Below are 17,628 nucleotides of genomic sequence, written 5' to 3' on the forward strand. Positions count from 1 at the left end.
TTAGTTATTTTTTTTTAAAAAATCATTTCACTTATAATTGGAAAGGCTAGTAGTAGAAGTAACATTTTCGATTTATCTAGTCATAGGCAAGTAAATCAAAGCTAGTGAATTACTTAACTTTAAAACAAGATACAAAAATATATCAAAAGGAACCTGTTGGATACCAAAAATAATGTTCTATTGCCACTACCAGATATTTGACTGATACAAAAAATAGAATACTGGGGTCATTTATAGCTGTGGAGAATAAAAAAACCAGATTTTGCTGTTTTTCTAACTTTTGGAAATTCGAAAGAAACGAGGACTAATCGGGTAAAGTCCAAAACTTGTCGTTTCTTTATATATATAAAAAAAAAATAACCACAATTAGCAGTGAAAAGACATAATTGTCAGAATGTATTTAATAATAACATTTTAATATTGAATCTTTGAGTCGACCAGAACATATATATACCATCTACGGAAAGTACACATCTGATATTTCCTCAACTCTTGGAAATTTCTATACAATTATCAGCCTCCGTGTATGAATAGCTGTTTGCTTCTTGAGTACGCCTAGCACCTGAAAACATGAATCGTACCAAAAGTGTTAAAACTGCTATCTAGAATTCAAATGAAATTGCCCTATTGCATAACATATCATGCGGTTAAATCCTACACTAATAAGAGTATAACATCCTTGTGCAAATTTTTCCTCTATATTCATGAACGAAAACCATCATTTTTTCCATCACAGTCGTGTCAAGATGTATTCAAATTTGCTGAAGTTTAGAAATTTTTCTCAACTATCAAATTTCAATAAGATTTCACAAATTAATATAAACTACTTTTATTAATGTGGGTGAAGATATTCTTTATACAGAATAAATTACCACTTTTTCTACTGACCTTTTTCTCTGTCGAAGATATGCGAGTTATTTTGCATTATATTTCAGTGTCCTTATGCAACTGGGATCCTCTGTTATCCCTCCCCATTTACTTTGCCTTTTTTTTTCAGGCCTTACATAAAAGAGGGCAGTTTTGAGTATTTTTCCAACAAACTACATACTTTTCTGTCTAATGAAAATCTTATCATTGTACTCTTCTTGTTCACCTACACATACATTCTTTTCAGTGGACGTTGTAAGACCAGTTAAATATTTCTTGGAATCCCACAGACCCGTTCAGTACTTTCCCATCCTGGATTATATAAGTTGGTGGTTGGACAAAGACAACACAATGATGGAAGTACTGCTTTCTTCTCCTCGTTCGAATTTGCATCCTTTAAACGTTGCTTCTCTCCAAGGCGGGTTGAGTGTGTCAACCACCAGGAAGATTCTAAATGGGGTCTTTCGTGTTTTTATGCACAATATTTGATGTTGCTATTCTAAGTGCTTCATCTCTGTAGGGTTGGATACAAGTGAATAATATTACACATTGTAGCATGATGAAGATGGATTGGGACATCCTGATGGAGTTACTTTGAGAAGAGGCTGTACCCACCAATAACACACTCTGATGAGATTAGATGTTCCACAAGACTGCTTGTAGATTTTCCTTATGGTGTTTTCCTTCATAATTATAACCATTCCAGACTGTACTCATTCATTTACTTTCATCAGTAAAGCAGAAAGGGATAGCTGGCCATCCTTGCAGTTCCTTTGATTGAATGAATCAGGTGCCATCTACTTTTAAAAATATGGATTTTATGGTCACCCACTGCATTGTGATGTTGACGTTCCTTTCGACTTCCTAACACAATCCACCTTTTTTCTTACGGCAAAAAGGAGTCTTTACTAGTTCCTAGCTGCTGGAGTGGTAAACCACAGAGGTTATCTTCTAAATGTGCTCAATTCCATTCAGTTTATAGTAGCACAGTGGTGTTCTGTTGGTGTAGATCTTTCATCTGAATCCCACACCAAATCATGAATAAATCCACCACATTGCAGTTCATCTGGAAGTTGATTACCAACCCCATTAAGTCTTCACTTATACATTGGTAGGGATTTCTCATCCTACTGTGGCTGCATAACCATTCACTTTAATTCTATGTGACGGAATTTCAGATGCTAATGTTGGCAAAATGGTACTGGCCATATTCGTCATGATAGCACACTGCTTTCTACAATTGTGCTGATGTCGGGTTCACAAGTAGTTGGTATTGGTCGTGTATCAGGTCATTCCATAAGTAATGTTCGAAAATTTAATACAGAAAGTGCATCATCATTTCTTCATTGTAGAAGTATTAATGACTAAAATATGTTGTAGGATGTGTATAAAAATGTTCAGACAAATAAAAGAAGCTAACCAAACTACTTTTTCAGATAATTAATAAAATAAACCGTTATGAAGATGGATGTGTCTGAGGAGCACATTAGGCATATAATGCTTTATGAATTTTGAAAAAAGCCAATAGTGCAGCAGAAACTGCACGAAACATTCAAGTGTTTATAGTGCAGAGTCTATCAATGAAAGAAAATGTCGAAAGTGGTTTCAGAAGTTCAGATCAGGTGACTACAGCTTAAGTGATGCGCCACTTTCAGGTTGTCCTGTTAAGTTTAATGATGACTTGCTGCTGGTTGCACGTGATGAAGATTGTGCTGTAACAGTTGAAGAACTAGCACAGAAGCTTAATTCAACCCATTCAAGAGTTCACTGTCATCTGCAACAGCTTGTAAAGGTATAAAAACTTGGAAAATAGTTCCATCATGACTTGACAGAAGCCAACCTTAGAGCAAAAGTGGACATTTGCATTTCTCTGCACTCTTGTGAACGTAACTCACCTTTATTGGGCAGGTTAGTGACTGGAAATGAAAAATGGATATCTTATAAAAAATGTTAAGCGCTTCAGACAATGGCTTAATGCAGGTAAATTGACTAAAGCACAGCCCGAAATGGACCTCCACCCTAGGAAAGTCTTGTTAAGCATTTGGTGGGATATTGTTGGTGTGATTTACTTTGAGTTTCTGCCACTTAATGTAATGATTACATCAGACTTCTATTGTCAACAGTTAGAGTGCTTGAATGTTGCACTGAAAGAAAAATAGGCCTGCTTTGATCACTGCTTAACTGGGAAAAACTTCCACATCCTCCTTATTATCCAGACCTTTCCTCATCTGTCTTGATGGAAAAGAGTTTGGAACACCTGAAGACGTCAAAATTACCCTTTTACGTTCTTTTCCTTCAAACCTCAATAATTTTATAGGGGATTCAGAAGCTTGTGAATCGTTGGAAAAAAATAATTAATAATAATGGAACATACATTACTGATTAAATAACTTTAAAAGCATTTGAAATCCTTTCTTCTTTTCTCCATCTAAAATCGGACGTTATTTAAGGGGTGACCTAATATTTGCACATATGTTGAAAATACATTTTCAGTTTAGAGAAATGTCAACTTCTATGGAATATGCACTCTCTTATGAGAAATTCAGTGGTATTCGTCAAGCTAGAAACAGAAAACTGGATCTCATGCAATGATTTATCAAACTCATATTACAACAATAAATACAAAAGAGTTTAAAGCTATTTACTGTACGATTAACTTCCGAAAATATATACAACTACTTGGCAGTAGCTTTATCAACATTCGATAAAAACACCTTTGGTCTAAAATTACATTGCCTGTTACATTAAATGTGGTATTTGAATATCAAACTTTAAATAGTCATACAATATGTAGAGATCATTAAATTAACTAGATATATCTTAATATTTGTTTGTTTTGGAATTAAGCACAAAGCTACACAATGGGCAATCTGTCTCGTGCCCACCACGGGTATTAAAACCAGATTTTTAGCGGTAGGTTTGCTTGTTTGTTTTTAAATTTCGCACAAAGCTACTCGAGGGCTATCTGTGCTAGCCGTCCATAATAGTGTAAGACTAGAGGGAAGGCAGCTAGTCATCACCACCCACCGCCAACTCTAGGGCTACTCTTTTACCAACAAATAGTGGGATTGATCGTAACGTTATAACGCCCCCACGGCTGAAAGGGCGAGCATGTTTGGCGCGACGAGGATGCGAACCCGCGACCCTCAGATTACGAGTCGCACGCCTTAACACGCTTGGCCATGCCGGGCCACTTTAGGGGTGGGAGTCCGCAGACATATCGCTGTGCTATCGGGGACCAAATCTTAACATTTTCTTAATTAAGATAACACGTTAACTATAGTGTTAACCAACGTAAATACCAAAACTATAAGAAAAACCTAACTTAAAATCTTCTCTTCCTTCCTTGCATTTACTGAAAATATTTTTAATAATACGAGAATCATACCAAGGGCAGCAAGTAAAAATTCCCTTAAAATGTTTTATTATCTCTCTTTCACTTAAATGTTCTTTAAAACGTATCTTGTTCAGATGTCATCACTGTACAAGGGAATATTACTGTACTGTGTTACACTTCCCACAAACATGTTGAGTTAACGATAAAGTTTCAAAACCTGCAGCTCCCAGTAGCACAACGGTATGTCTTAAGATTCACGCCGATAGAAACTGGTGGGTAGAGCACTGATAGCTCATTATGTAGCTTTGTGCTTAATTGTAAATAAACAGGATTTTAAAACCTGTACTGAATACCATTATATCGAAGATTAAATAGTACGATGTAGTACTTTAAGATAAAAACAATTTCGTGATAACTATAGGGGAGGTACCTGCAAATGACAGTATATTCAATCATGAAATAAGGAACTGTTCTTTGATAGAAAACTTGATCTGTGCATAGGATAACGAGTCTGGAAAAATGGTTATTATACCAAGTAAGAGGAAAAGATAGTATTTTTGTATGCACTAAAGTAGACGAAATGGCAGTTCTTTCCAGTGGCGGCGCCAGGATATTTTTGTTGGGGGGTGGGTGAGGTAAACTGTGGAGGAGCTTCCAAAAATGCCATCAATATGAAGTATAGATGGTAAATTATAATAATGTAAATACCAAGGTACATTTTAGAAAGGTGTGCTATTTTGAACTGCGTTTTCAATGCAGTTTTCATTGGAAACTCATACTCTGATTAATAATTCATTATTACAAATTAGAAATAATTTGTTTATGAAAATATGAATATATGTAAAAGAGGAAGCTCACCTAAATTCAACCAAAGGTAATACATAATAATAAAGAAAATCAAGATTAGCTTAGATTGAACATTTAATATACCATTAAGAGAAAAGCTATAAATCAAAAGAAATACAACATAAAGACATAGTTTACATAGCAGAAACGAATTATCCTATGTGAAGTTAATACACTCTGAGGAAATGTAAGGCCATTATCAGGCTAGCTATCTTTCATGTTGTGTTTATAGTCAATATTACTTCAAAACAATGCGCCTGTTCTGGTGATTGGCAGCAAATGTGTCTATAACAGTATCAATATCGAGTTGTTTTGCCCTCCTGGAGTTTACTGATATGATAGCAAGGTTGCTGGTGCGGTTGTTACCACTGCTGTTGCGCAAGTATATCTTGAGAAGTTTCAGACATGAGAAACTTCTCTCACAGGCAGCTGAAGTGACAGGCAGGGTCAGAGCGATGCATACAAGTTTGTGGAGATACATGAAGGTATCCTTGTATGGCTCCAGCATGGTTGCAAGCTCCAATGGTGTGGATACTTCCTGCCCCTTGTCTTTCTTCCTGGCAATTAGCCGGTTCAACTGGTGGACCTCCACTGCGAGGTCATCCTCTGCCACACCATAGTTTGCTGCCATTCCTAAGAGTGCTTGCTTGTACAGAAATGTGGAGTGTTTGGGGTTCGATGCAGTTGCACTCATCAGAACACTGCAGGCATCAGAGGAGAATCTTCTATTCAGCTCGTTGAGCATCCTGTCTATGATAGCATAGAAGGTGTGTCTCCTGGCATTTGGTGTTGGTTTATCTCTATGTACAGTAATAGATGTGATTATGAATACGTCCAGGTGTCTGGGGGCAGATTGCTGTCCACTTTGACGTACCGTCTCAGTGTGTATTCCCACTTTCTTACATATATCCTCAGCAGACTCTTCCAAGTCTTTTCATGCTGCTTCAGTTCTCATTTCTGAGAGACCAGAGATGACAGATTGTACTAGGTCCTCTGCAGAAGCCTGTTGCAGGTCAGGTGACTGGAGACAGACTGATAGCTGTTTTTTCATCAGCAATAGTTTTTCTATAGCCACTAGACTGGCTACAAACTGCTGATCTTGGAGGATGCACAGGCCCTTTAATTCAGTGGCTCTGTGGACATTATCCCCCTCCACAAGACGCTTTAGGGTTGTCACAATGGCAGGGAGATTTCTTTTGACAGCCAAATAAGCAGCACGTTTGCAGGCCCATCTTGTGTCTGACAGTCGCTTCAACTCTATGTGCTGGTTCACGGGTTCAAGCTCCTTCTGTACCTTCAGAAATTCTTCATGCACAACCGATGTAGAGAAGAATTTGTACAGCTTCTGAATTGTCATAAAGAACTCTGCTGCAGCTTGGACGTTGTGCACACGATCAACTAGCACAAGGTTGAGCCTGTGTGCATAGCAGTGGACATACACAGCCTGAGACACCTCTCTCCTGAACCTCTCCTGTACGCCACTGATGTGCCCTGACATGACTGCAGCTGCGTCATAGCACTGACCAATGCAGGCATTATGGTCAATACCACATTTAGCCAGAGTCTCCATGATTTTCTTGAGCAATAAATCTGCATCCAGACCCTCAGCAGCTGTGAAGTCTAGGAACTTCTCGTGAAGGCTCTGTTGGTGGAGGTATTTTACCAAAATGGACAGCTGTTCTTGTTTTTTTACATCCTTTGTTTCAACCACCATTAGAGCAAAATGCTCAGCTTCCATGACCTCTTTGCTGATATCCTTCCTGATCATTCCAGCTATGATGTCAAGCAGTTCGTTTTGGATATCATGGTGCGTGTACTTGGCATTGCCAGGACCACTCAGCTTCTTCTTCACGATTTCATCATATCTGGAAATCATGTCAAGAAGTTCCAGGAAATTGGCCCTGTTATCTGACTGACTACCTTCCCTGTGACCTCTCTGGGCTTCATTCTGGCAGGCTATGTAGAGCAGTGCATCTATCGTGGCTCTTATGTAATGTCGGTTTTCCTTCACAGTTTCAGCATGGCTTGCATTGAGAGCATGTTGGATCCTTGCACCCTTTGTTTTCTACAATTTAAACTCTGCCCAAGCTTGCATGGCAAACTTGTGTCCTGCAGAGTTATCATGAGACTTCGGTGATGTGGTCGCCTTCTTCCAGTTTTGGAAGCCTTTATTGGTGAAGGACTTCTCAGTTTTACTTAAGTGTGTGTGACTGGAAAGACGACATGCGAAGCAGAATGCAGCATTTTGGGTCACAGAGTACTCCAACCACGAGTGCTGATCACGCCAATTCTTGTTGAATGATCTTGACTGGCCGTTGTATTCTGTAGCCAGGTATCTCTTCAAGTCTGGACCCTTGGGTCCTGGTGGTAGGTTTTTACCCTGGGTGTGAGTGGTGCCATTTTGCGGTTGGGTCTTGCACTAGTCGTGTCCACATTCTCACCATAACGATCACAACTGTCCTCCTCACTTGCACCACATGTGTTTGTAGGACCATCTACTCGCTGCTTCTTGTTGGGTAGCAGGTAGTGTTGCATAATCAACCCTATGTGTAGTATGACCAGTTTATGTTTTGGTGGATGATGTCTGACTCTTGTCTTGTGTGTTGGTGTTCTTGTTTGAAAACGAGTAGCTGATTTTGATTTCCTTTTATTAATGCAAACTGAGTGTGTGTTCCAGTGTGAGGCTGAATACGAGAGAGAGCGAGAGCAGCGTAAACAAACATAGCTCCTTTCATACAGAGCGCGCGAACGTCAAATTGACCCCCGAGCTGGCTGACTGCTAGTACCACTTCTTACTTCCAAGTTGTGTTAGTTTATATGAAACGAATGGGAATTTTTCTTTTTATATTGCCATTAGGCTTACAAAGGATATTCATTTTAAACATCGAAATCTAAGGAAAAAGATATAACACATATACTATTGGGTCATTTCGTGAATAAGGAACAAGTAACAACTAAACATAGTTCAGCATTACGAACAACTACTCTGCGACATTGAAATCACCAAATTATATTAATAGCACATGAAAATCCAGAACATATCCGTGACCATATATGACCATTCTGTTTTACCATAATGAATTAAACGTCTCATGTTTTACTTCTAGCTTATCTCTTAATCAGTGTGTCAGATAACAGTGTTTTTTGTCTTTTTCTACAATCTTGAAAAGGTTATAGATTTTAATAACACTAATCTCATTCAAAGGAATATGTCACTACTGTGCTGTGAATCGCCATTTATCTCCGATTTAGTTATATTAGGCCATCAGTTATACAATACTTATGAATATGCGAGTTTAAATTTTTGCCTTCCTGCTCTTATTCTCCCAAAATACCGTTTAATCTCTGCCATGAAAATTGACAATAACTAAGAAAAGATATACTTGATTCCATACCTTGATTGCTACGAAGATCTGTTTACTTTTTGAATTTTTTACCCGATGCGTATTAAAGGTAACCTACAGTCCTCATAATTTCTTCTAACACCTCCCTAAAAACAAAACGGCCCGGCATGGCCAGGTGGTTAAAGAACTTGACTCGTAATCTGAAAGTCGCGGGTTTGAATTCCCGTCGCACCAAACATGTTCGCCCTTTCAGCCGTGGGTACGTTATAATGTGATGGTCAATTCCACTATTCGTTGGTAAGAGTAGCCCAAAAGTCGGCGTTTGGGAGTGATGACTAGCTGCCTTTCTTTTAGTCTTAAACTGCTGCATTAGGGACGGATAGTGCAAATAGCTCTCGTGTAGCTTTGCGCGAAATTCAGAACAAACCAAATCCTAAAAAACAAGGAGACAACAACTTCGTCTTGCGTTGTATGAGAGTGGAAAATCTGGATACTCCATTTCTTGTGGCTGTGCCAAGAAAACAAAACTCTCCACTTTTAAAATTGAATTATTATAAGTAAACAAAATGTCAGTTCTGAGTATAAAAAAAAAGTACCACAAACTACCAAAGACAATATATATATATTTTTTCTTTTTTTTTTTTTAGCCACACCACTTGAGAGTAATAATTTACGGTGCTAGTTGGACTCTCTAGTAGTAGCAGACGACGTAATTGAAAGAAAAAACAAACAAATTTTAAACCTTGTTTTATAATGCGCCTTTATGGAAAATACACGCTATTAGATCATCAATTAATTTAGATTTGATGTAGCGAAAAGTAAGTTCGAAAGTTGTTTACGAATGTATGTATGTATACAGTTAAAATTCTAATGTGATAATTATTCTTAAGTGTAGGTGTATTTTATAACACATAACAATAAAAAGGGGACCTAGCTATAAAAAAATTAAAAAGTGGAGTTTAATCATGAGACAATAATTATACACCCAGTACACTGCATTGTCAAAGAAAAAATACATGCGATGTATAATTTTTTATCTTAAAACAGAAATAGTCATGAAATGCACCTCTCTTTAAAATACTAATATTTAACTTATATTTGTAGGATACAAATATATTTATGTAGTCTATCTTTTAATTTATTTTTATTATTTTTAAAGACATTTTGATAGTTTGTTTGCAATTTTTAGTTGTGTTTGTTTCAAAGTGAGATTCTAATTAGGGAGGTAATTTGGTAATTGTAGCTTGTGTGTTTCAAGATGAGAAATTACATGTTGTTGCAAAAATTGAGGTACTTTATTGCATAAATTTGGCATCTCATTAGGAAGAAATGGTTCTATTTTGATAAAACATTTGTCAAACACATTTTTCAGTCTAATACAAGAGACTAAAATTTTTCAAAAAAAGATTGAAAAATGCAAAAAGCATACTTGTACGAAAAAAAAAATGTCTGAACACAAAATATAACGATTCAATTAATGTAAAGAAAAATTTAGAGTAATTGCCCACAATTGAAACAATGTTCAAAAGCTTCTTGAATGTTTATAAAAATTAGAGAAATTTTTATGATCAACTTCCTTTGATTACTGTATTCAAGTCTTATAGTTATAATTTTTCACAAAGTATGCATCTTATGCTTTATCAAAGTAACCAAATTTTTGCAAAATTTTGTATTTGTCAAATAGGAATGTAACATCAAAATTTTGTTTGTTTTAAAATAAAGAATCAGTAATCACAGTGGTGAGACATTGTCCTGGATCCTATATTTAGGGTGCAAAACAGAATGAAAGTGAAATATATATTAATATTGATTATTTAATAAGTTTTACTATCAGGACTTCTAAATTTCTGCAATAATAATTGCAGTTAATAATAAACAGTCTTAATTATAGGTAACAAACTACGAAAAACCTCTATTAACTTAGGTCATTGGTTGGGTATTTTTGCTGTTGGTGGTGGTTTTAAGTTTTTGAGATAGTAGAGATTCTGTAAAAACATGCATACTGGGAAGAATTGAAATAATTAATAACCATTTTTGATTGTACTTTTTTTCTTCTTTTCACTGTAGGTTAATTAATATTTGAAGAATATTTTGTTTCATTCATGCTGTAACCACTTTTTTATATTAACTTGCAGATTATTGAATGCATATTTATATTTTGCTTGCTAGTTTTTATAATACATGTTTTCAGGAAAACAAAATAATATGTGTATGTATACATGGTTGAGTACATCATATTAAAATAATTTTGAATATGCATACCACAAAATCATGACAACCACAGCTAATATAGTCATAGTTGAACCATATGTATCAGTTAAACATTTTAGTGTTTTTTTTCGAATTTGTAGGCATTGTGATGACACTGAAATTTTGTTACTTTTTAGAATGGTATGTAGCAGTCCTTTCCTATATATAATAATTATTTATTTAGTTCTTAAACAAGTGCTCATATCAGGGACTTAGAGTTTATAAACAGTGATTATTTAACAGCAATGGAAAACAAAGGAATGTGGATTAATTTTGGGACCCAGGACCATCCAGAAAGAGACTTGTAATAGTTTGTGCCACAACCATAAGTAAAAATCTTGTAACATTTTGTATCAGGTAAACATCTATAAACATAAAGATCAGCAGTAATAGCCATCCATATGCTCTGTACAGTAATACACAATATGACCAAGAAGGATCTCTGTCTAGAAATGAGGCAGACTGGTATAGACTTACCAAGAAAAGCTTCAAGTCATACCTCTCATTCATGAATGAAATGGGTTTTTATGCTACTTTGTATAAAAATGTATAGCTGAGATCAGCACTTGTAGATATTTGTATGATGAGACTGTTGAATTGGGTGCTAGAAAACCTTGTAGAGTAGATAAATTATAGAAAACTTGTAGGGCTATTGTTAAAGTGCAAAGTCATCAGATAAAACGTGACTAGCTCAACATGGCATCATTTACTATACTGATGTTATTAGAAATAAGGGATTCAAAAGCTTTACATTAATTTCCTGGCTTTAATTTTTACTGCAAGTGTTGACCAGTTAGCAGTTTTTAAATTCTAGACACTCATTATTCCACTAAGTAAAATTAGTAAGTCATTAAATATGTGATGCTATTTTTAATGTTATGTAAATGTAAGAACTCTGCTTATTTCAGAAATTAAAGTTATTGCTTTCATACGTAAACATTAATGTGTTTCTGTGTAAATTCACAATTGTATCACAATATTCCATACCAGATCGTACTTTGCATCTGCTCTCTTTCTGAAGACAGAAGGGAACCTGATTACAAAAGAGCAATTCTGTTTTGACATTGCAAAATTTCTCTGTAGCTGATCAATAAGAAGAAAGATTAAACAAATTTCGAGGTATCTCTACTCCCAATTTATGACAAGTCATAAAGCAATCCACTCTACAAAATAAAATATAATACAGCTATCTCATGAAACAGTAGATTGCATCCATCATTAAATGCTACTACAGAAAGTAATGTTTCTGGTTGAACTTGCTGCATAACTTCAACCAGATTGCACCAGATTAGAAAGGTGAGGTATGTAGTACTTGTGTATTGCATGCTATCTGTTTGAAAATGTATTTCTTTGGCAATACTTACATTGATGAAAGTCATTACATATACACTAAAGAATTTCTCTAGAGGTTCATAGTCTGCCAAAGCCATAACTAGAGTCGTACTTTAAATGAGGTAGGAAGTCTGCAAAATGTCCATAGCCATTGTAGGAGACCCAGGGAAGAGCCATTTAAATACTGAAAAAATACATTTGGAATAGATGTGATTGTTCATCATTCATAATATAAATGTAACTGTAGATATGTTTTTAAAATTTTCCAAAAATTTAGTTATATTATTAGTGAAGAAAAAAAAAAAAGACATAACATAGAAGGTTTAAGGCTTTACTCAGGAAAATTGAAGAAGAGGCAACTGCCTTGTCTGCTTCAGTAATAATTATGTTTCTGTCTGTAGGTTTTTGCAGTCATGTGACAAATTTCAAGAATGTGGTTTATTGTAGTGTTGGAATTATAGCATTAATTGTTACATTACAATATGTACCACTGTTTATTTTTGTAGGAAGTTCTGAACTGTTAGCGATTGGTGAGGACTATTCTACGAAGCACAATTTTAGTTACCTGAACAGCATGCCTCAATTGTTTTGTGAAAAAGACTTTGAACATCCAAATACTTCAGAAAATTCTTTTAACAACACTTATGGGGCAATTAATACAAATGATTTGTATGAAGCTGCTATTTGCTACCTTGATAAAAAAAACTACTTTATGAAGATCAAAAAAGAATGTGACATATATTGGAATGACAACAGTAATGCTTCTGAGGGAGTTGGTCAACCTGGCTGTTTATGTGCTATGCAAGAAAACAATTTGAAATATGTTAACTCTGTGAGTATATACTGTTTTTAGTGTCATTTTGAAATCTTTTCTTTATTAGTAATTTATGAAGGCTGCATTCATCTCTGTAAGTTTAAGTGTTGTAAACATTTTTTATACAATTAATAAAGATGCAAAACATAATGAGTAAAGATATTGGTGATAGGCATAAATGTTGGAAGTAGTCTTCAAACAGTACAGATTGTGAGGCCATGTTTAGCATTTTAGGTTAACATTTCTTGTAGTGTTTTATATATATTTTAATTGTATTATTTTTTATCTTTTTGAATGAATGTAACCATTTTTCAGTCTACAAAAAATTCACACATTAAAACATACACATCAGTGTTAAAATTATTGTACAGAAATATCTCAATGAAAGGGATGGGAAAAAACCTCCTAGGACATATTATTTAAATATATTGAATCTGAACAACATTTGAAGTGTGATAAATGAGTAAAAATGTGGAGTGATTATCTAGATGTATTGCCAACATCTCTGTGTGTAGTATTATGTCTGAGGACATTATATATTTGTAATGAAGAATTAAAAAAGTGTATTATTTAAGTGAGGTAAGGTACTATATGCAACCCTAAAATTACCAGTTGGAGATACATATGGAATACACTAGATTTTTTAAAAATATTTTCATAAGCTTTTGCTCATCTGTCCATGACTGTTTGATACATGATGAGTTAGACAAGAAAATTATGCAAAAATACTTTAGATGCAGTTCATTTTACTAATCTGCTGAGTATTTTGTATATTTTACATAGAAAATTTCACCTACATTTTTAATGTGTTTAGATTGATTGTTGGAATAGGAAAACATATAAAATTACTTATTGTGATGGAATATACTGAAAGGTATCTTAAAAAATTGGTAATTTTAAGTTAAAGATTTTGTGTATCAGCATATTTTTGATGTTTCATTTAAATTAATGATATGTTGCCATTGCATGTCATGAAGAGTGAAAGAAATCTTTAAAAAAATTCATATATAAAGCAATATTAAGATAATTATGTTGATTTCATGTTATCACTTTCTTTTATCCTTTTCTTTTCAATTATCCAGAAGTGTAAATTCAGATCAAGTACTTATATATTAGACTTCATCCTTATAAAATATTTCAAGGAGTAAACTGAGGTTGTGAGATTAAGTACAATTTTTATAATCCTTTTGTAATCTGTACTGAATGCAAGATATGTATCATGCAGTGTTCGGTAGGTTTTATGCTTAAAATGGGAGGAGCGTTGGTAGTTGTGGTCGTGTTCATACAGAATAGCAAAGAAATAGCCATAACCATTGTATATAATATTCACTTTACATGCATATAAATACTATGTGCAAAATTTAACTTAACTATCAGATTCTACTTTATGGCATTAGCCATAATAATAGATTAACATGTACTTACTTACTGAGTGACACATCTGTGGTATAAGTCTTGTAGTTCACAAATTAATAATAAAGCATTAATTTAATCATACAGGGTGTTTGGAAAGTCACTGTGCCCTTATATATTTATTAACAGACATTTTTCAATATAGAATACAGGAGGTAAATATGAATGACAATTATAAACAATGTAGAAAGTTACCCCCGTTGGCATCAATACAGGCCTGGATTCTTCTTATTTTGTTTCTAAACACCACTATCAGTTGCTGACTTGAAATAGACTGAATATGATTACAAAACTGCACAAAGACTTTCTGAACACCCTGTAGATTTTAATATTCTGATACAATAGTTACACCATAGTCTTGTTGTTGTTTTTGTGAGACTTATATGGAAAATACAGTTTAAATCAACTGAGATTATCACTGAAATGGTGTTGCTAAGTGTACTTGAAATTACTTAACAACATGTGTTCATGTAGAGGGATTGTTCATTTCAGGCAGTATGATAAATGTCTCGAATTACTCAATTGCAATGGCATGCATCTTATCAGGATCACTGATTATCATATAAATAAGAATCAGGTGATGGAGAAGCATACATACATGGCTGTTTTTCTTCAATGTCCTAATTGAAACAAGCAGATACAGCCATTACTTTTTATACATTTTCTTTTAGCAGTATGTTTGTTCAATAGTATTGAAGGTCTTATGTAATTGTAATGAAGAATTATTTTCATGTTAGTTTAAATTGGAAATGTTTTGTCATTCTTGTAGAATGCAAGAGTTTTCAGGTTTGGTGTTAATGTCTTTGTGCAGGATTTGATGGAAGAAAATGGTAAGTTTATAAATAAAATTGCTAAGCTCACATGTTAAAAATATCTCAAAGTAATTATAAAACTTCTTTCAGTTGTGTCACACTTATGATTTTTAATAATGTAGATTATAGTAAATTAAGTAAATCATGCTTTTATGTAGGTTTTTAAAAAGTGAGACTTTCAGTTAATCTATGTATGTAGTTTTATGTTATTTTTAAAAATTATACACGTGTTTAAAAGTAAACTTTCTACTTCACCAACCTTGCTTGCATAGGAAAGCTATTAAGGCTATCTGCCATTATTATGAACTTTGAACTGGTGACTAGAGAGAAGGCAAATGGCTGGCAGTACCTATAACTAATGTTTTTTTATTTTTTATTTTGCTTGTACATAATGTGATTTGAGGAACACTGTACTAATAAGTTAAGGACATCAATTAATTGATTAGCCAGTTCCGATAATTGCCCAACTGTATACAACAATGCATGCTATCTCATCCTGTGTCTATGTTTGCTAATTTTAACTATTCATAAGGCTCTTAGGCCAACTTTGCAAGTGTTTTCTTACAAACTGCATCATTCATAAGCTCTTAATGAAATGGATTAAACATGATGTGTTGAACTTGTGCAGCAGTTCTTGGCAAGACTGAAATTATCAATATATGCAAACAGTATTATCTGGTCAGAAAATAATCCGTATGTAATATTTCTTATGCATTCCCATGATGCTAAGGGTGACAGTGTTGTGTTGTTTCTGAGCTAACTTTGTTATTGAAACCCACATCTCTGAAGAACCATCAGCATAGACTACAAACCTGCTTTGTCAAAGCTGAATGGTAATGTGATTTTAACAACCATTATGATTTTCATATTGCAGCAGTGAAATGTGATAGGTACTACAAGTTTTGTGCAGGATGGTGCTTCTTCCATGTATTGGTTATCAGTTCAAACATATCTTGTGTTAAATACACTTGACTGTTCATTTTAAGATTAACAGAAGAGTGTTATTTAGTGTATGTTGTGTGAGTGCTAAGTTAATTTTAAAGCTGTAGTTATTGCCAGTTTGCTTAAGTAATTGTTTATGAATCTTTTGTTATGTAGTTCATTGTTGTGAACTTATGTCATGTCATTTGAACCTTCTGATTTTTTTTTCATTGCTTTAAATGATTATTGTTACATCATAATGCCTCATAGTTAGTAGAAAGTACTAATCCTCAGAGGGGCAAAGTGTATATATATGTATCTAGATGACCAAGTTTATGCAAGTAAGATGAGTTAATGAAAGTGAAAATAAAACTGAGGTTAGACTGCATCATTGTCAGTTTAGCTGTAATAGATTTCTAAAATGAGTTTCACAACTTGTGCTGTAACAATAGAATGTAGGAGAACAATTTATCTTGTCAAAGTATGTTTTAAAGTAACTGAACTCACCTATGTGTACTTTAACAAAAAAGAGAATTATTTGAAGCTCTGGATACAACTGTGATAAACAGTTGTGAACCTCAGTAAACAAGGTATATATATATATATGACGAACAGTGTAACACATTTTTTTATACATATAAACACAAGATGTGGGTGAGATGATCAAGGTAACAGAACAGTGTATAGAATACCATGGAGGGAGTATAACTAGCTAGTCCAAGAATAACCATATAAAGTTGAAACCAGGGGTCAATGGACAGAAAGAGGATATCACTAAAGGCAACAAAGCTCAGTGGACAAAAGAGAGGAGAGATACTATATTTGTAATAAAATGGGGCACATTGGAAATGAGTGCATGTCTGTCACCAACTTGCAACAGTATAAATTTCAACATAAAGCAACTGAAACCACCTACAGAAATGGTGCTGACAAGAAACAAGAAAAGAATGACTGTAACGATTGATGATGCTGTCAGAAGAAACAGAATATAGACAACTTATCAGATTCACTATAATAAGGAAGTGCTATTTCCATGATTAAACAATGCAGGTCTGATAATCAGTTCAAGTTAGTAAATGGATCATCAGTACCAGTAGTGACTGGAGAATGTGACAAACAGTGAGAGGTGCCAACAAATTGTGACATATCAGCAGGTGAAGGCTATGTCAGGGAGAAGAAAGTGAACATCCTATGAGAAACTGGGTGCAGTTGTGCAGTAGTGAGAACCAGTCTATTATCTGATGACCAGATAATAGGCAAGGTAAATCTGTGTGTGTTAATTGATGAAACAGTGGCAGAGATTCCCATAGCAAAAATGCAGATGGACACTCCATTTTGTGTGGAAGACCCTGAGGCCATATGAATGAAAGATACCCATATGTTAATTGGTGATTGGAAATATGCCATGTATTAGAACTTCAAAAAGCACCAACACACAGAATGAAGGCTGATAAAGCATCTGCAGTCATCACTAGAGCTCAAGAAAGGAAGAGCAAGCAAGACGTCAACCTCCTGCATGCCTTGAAAGGTGACATCCAGAATGTAGGTTTATGGGAACTGAAAGAAACACAGAAGAAAGACCCTTCACAGCAAAAACTTTGGGACAGTACCTGGATAAAAGTTAAAAAAGTCAAGACAAGCAGGAAAGGATTTACAGAATAGATGACCATAAACATCTAAGCCTAGAATGAG

At 34.6% G+C, this 17,628-nt stretch overlaps 2 protein-coding genes across 3 annotated transcripts in view; one reads left to right on the top strand and one right to left on the bottom strand.

Annotated features, from left to right (window-relative positions):
• Nucleotides 1-5,277: 5,277 nt before the first annotated feature.
• Nucleotides 5,278-7,585, bottom strand: LOC143232743 (zinc finger MYM-type protein 1-like). The gene is made up of 4 exons (XM_076468542.1): nucleotides 7,430-7,585; nucleotides 6,443-7,115; nucleotides 6,036-6,355; nucleotides 5,278-5,600 (listed from the first exon to the last, which is right to left on the bottom strand). The coding sequence occupies exons 1-4, from the start codon at nucleotides 7,583-7,585 to the stop codon at nucleotides 5,289-5,291; spliced, it is 1,461 nt and encodes a 486-aa protein (XP_076324657.1). The 3' UTR covers nucleotides 5,278-5,288.
• A 1,490-nt stretch (nucleotides 7,586-9,075) lies between these two features.
• Nucleotides 9,076-17,628, top strand: part of mei-218 (meiotic 218) — an 87,481-nt gene continuing 78,928 nt past the window's right edge. The window contains exons 1-3 of one of the 2 annotated variants that reach the window (XM_076513149.1): nucleotides 9,076-9,212; nucleotides 12,483-12,808; nucleotides 14,973-15,033. In XM_076513149.1, coding sequence (XP_076369264.1) covers nucleotides 12,551-12,808; nucleotides 14,973-15,033 — 319 coding nt within the window. In that variant the 5' untranslated portion in view covers nucleotides 9,076-9,212; nucleotides 12,483-12,550. Of the gene's footprint in view, nucleotides 9,213-12,482; nucleotides 12,809-14,972; nucleotides 15,034-17,628 lie in introns of those variants that run through there. The other variant, XM_076513158.1, reaches the window with a different exon arrangement.

The sequence above is a fragment of the Tachypleus tridentatus genome, chromosome 1 (assembly GCF_004210375.1).
Source record: "Tachypleus tridentatus isolate NWPU-2018 chromosome 1, ASM421037v1, whole genome shotgun sequence".
Lineage (NCBI taxonomy): Eukaryota > Metazoa > Arthropoda > Merostomata > Xiphosura > Limulidae > Tachypleus > Tachypleus tridentatus.

Excerpts from the sequence above, each read along its gene's own strand:
- LOC143232743 (XM_076468542.1), bottom strand. The coding sequence starts at position 7,585 with ATGCAACACTACCTGCTACCCAACAAGAAGCAGCGAGTAGATGGTCCT. Across the intron at positions 6,356-6,442 it reads CAACCTTGTGCTAGTTGATC|AATTTCTGAAGGTACAGAAG; the intron begins GTGTGCACAACG and ends TTGTGCATGAAG. Across the intron at positions 5,601-6,035 it reads AGGCTTCTGCAGAGGACCTA|GACAAGGGGCAGGAAGTATC; the intron begins GTACAATCTGTC and ends GCCAGGAAGAAA.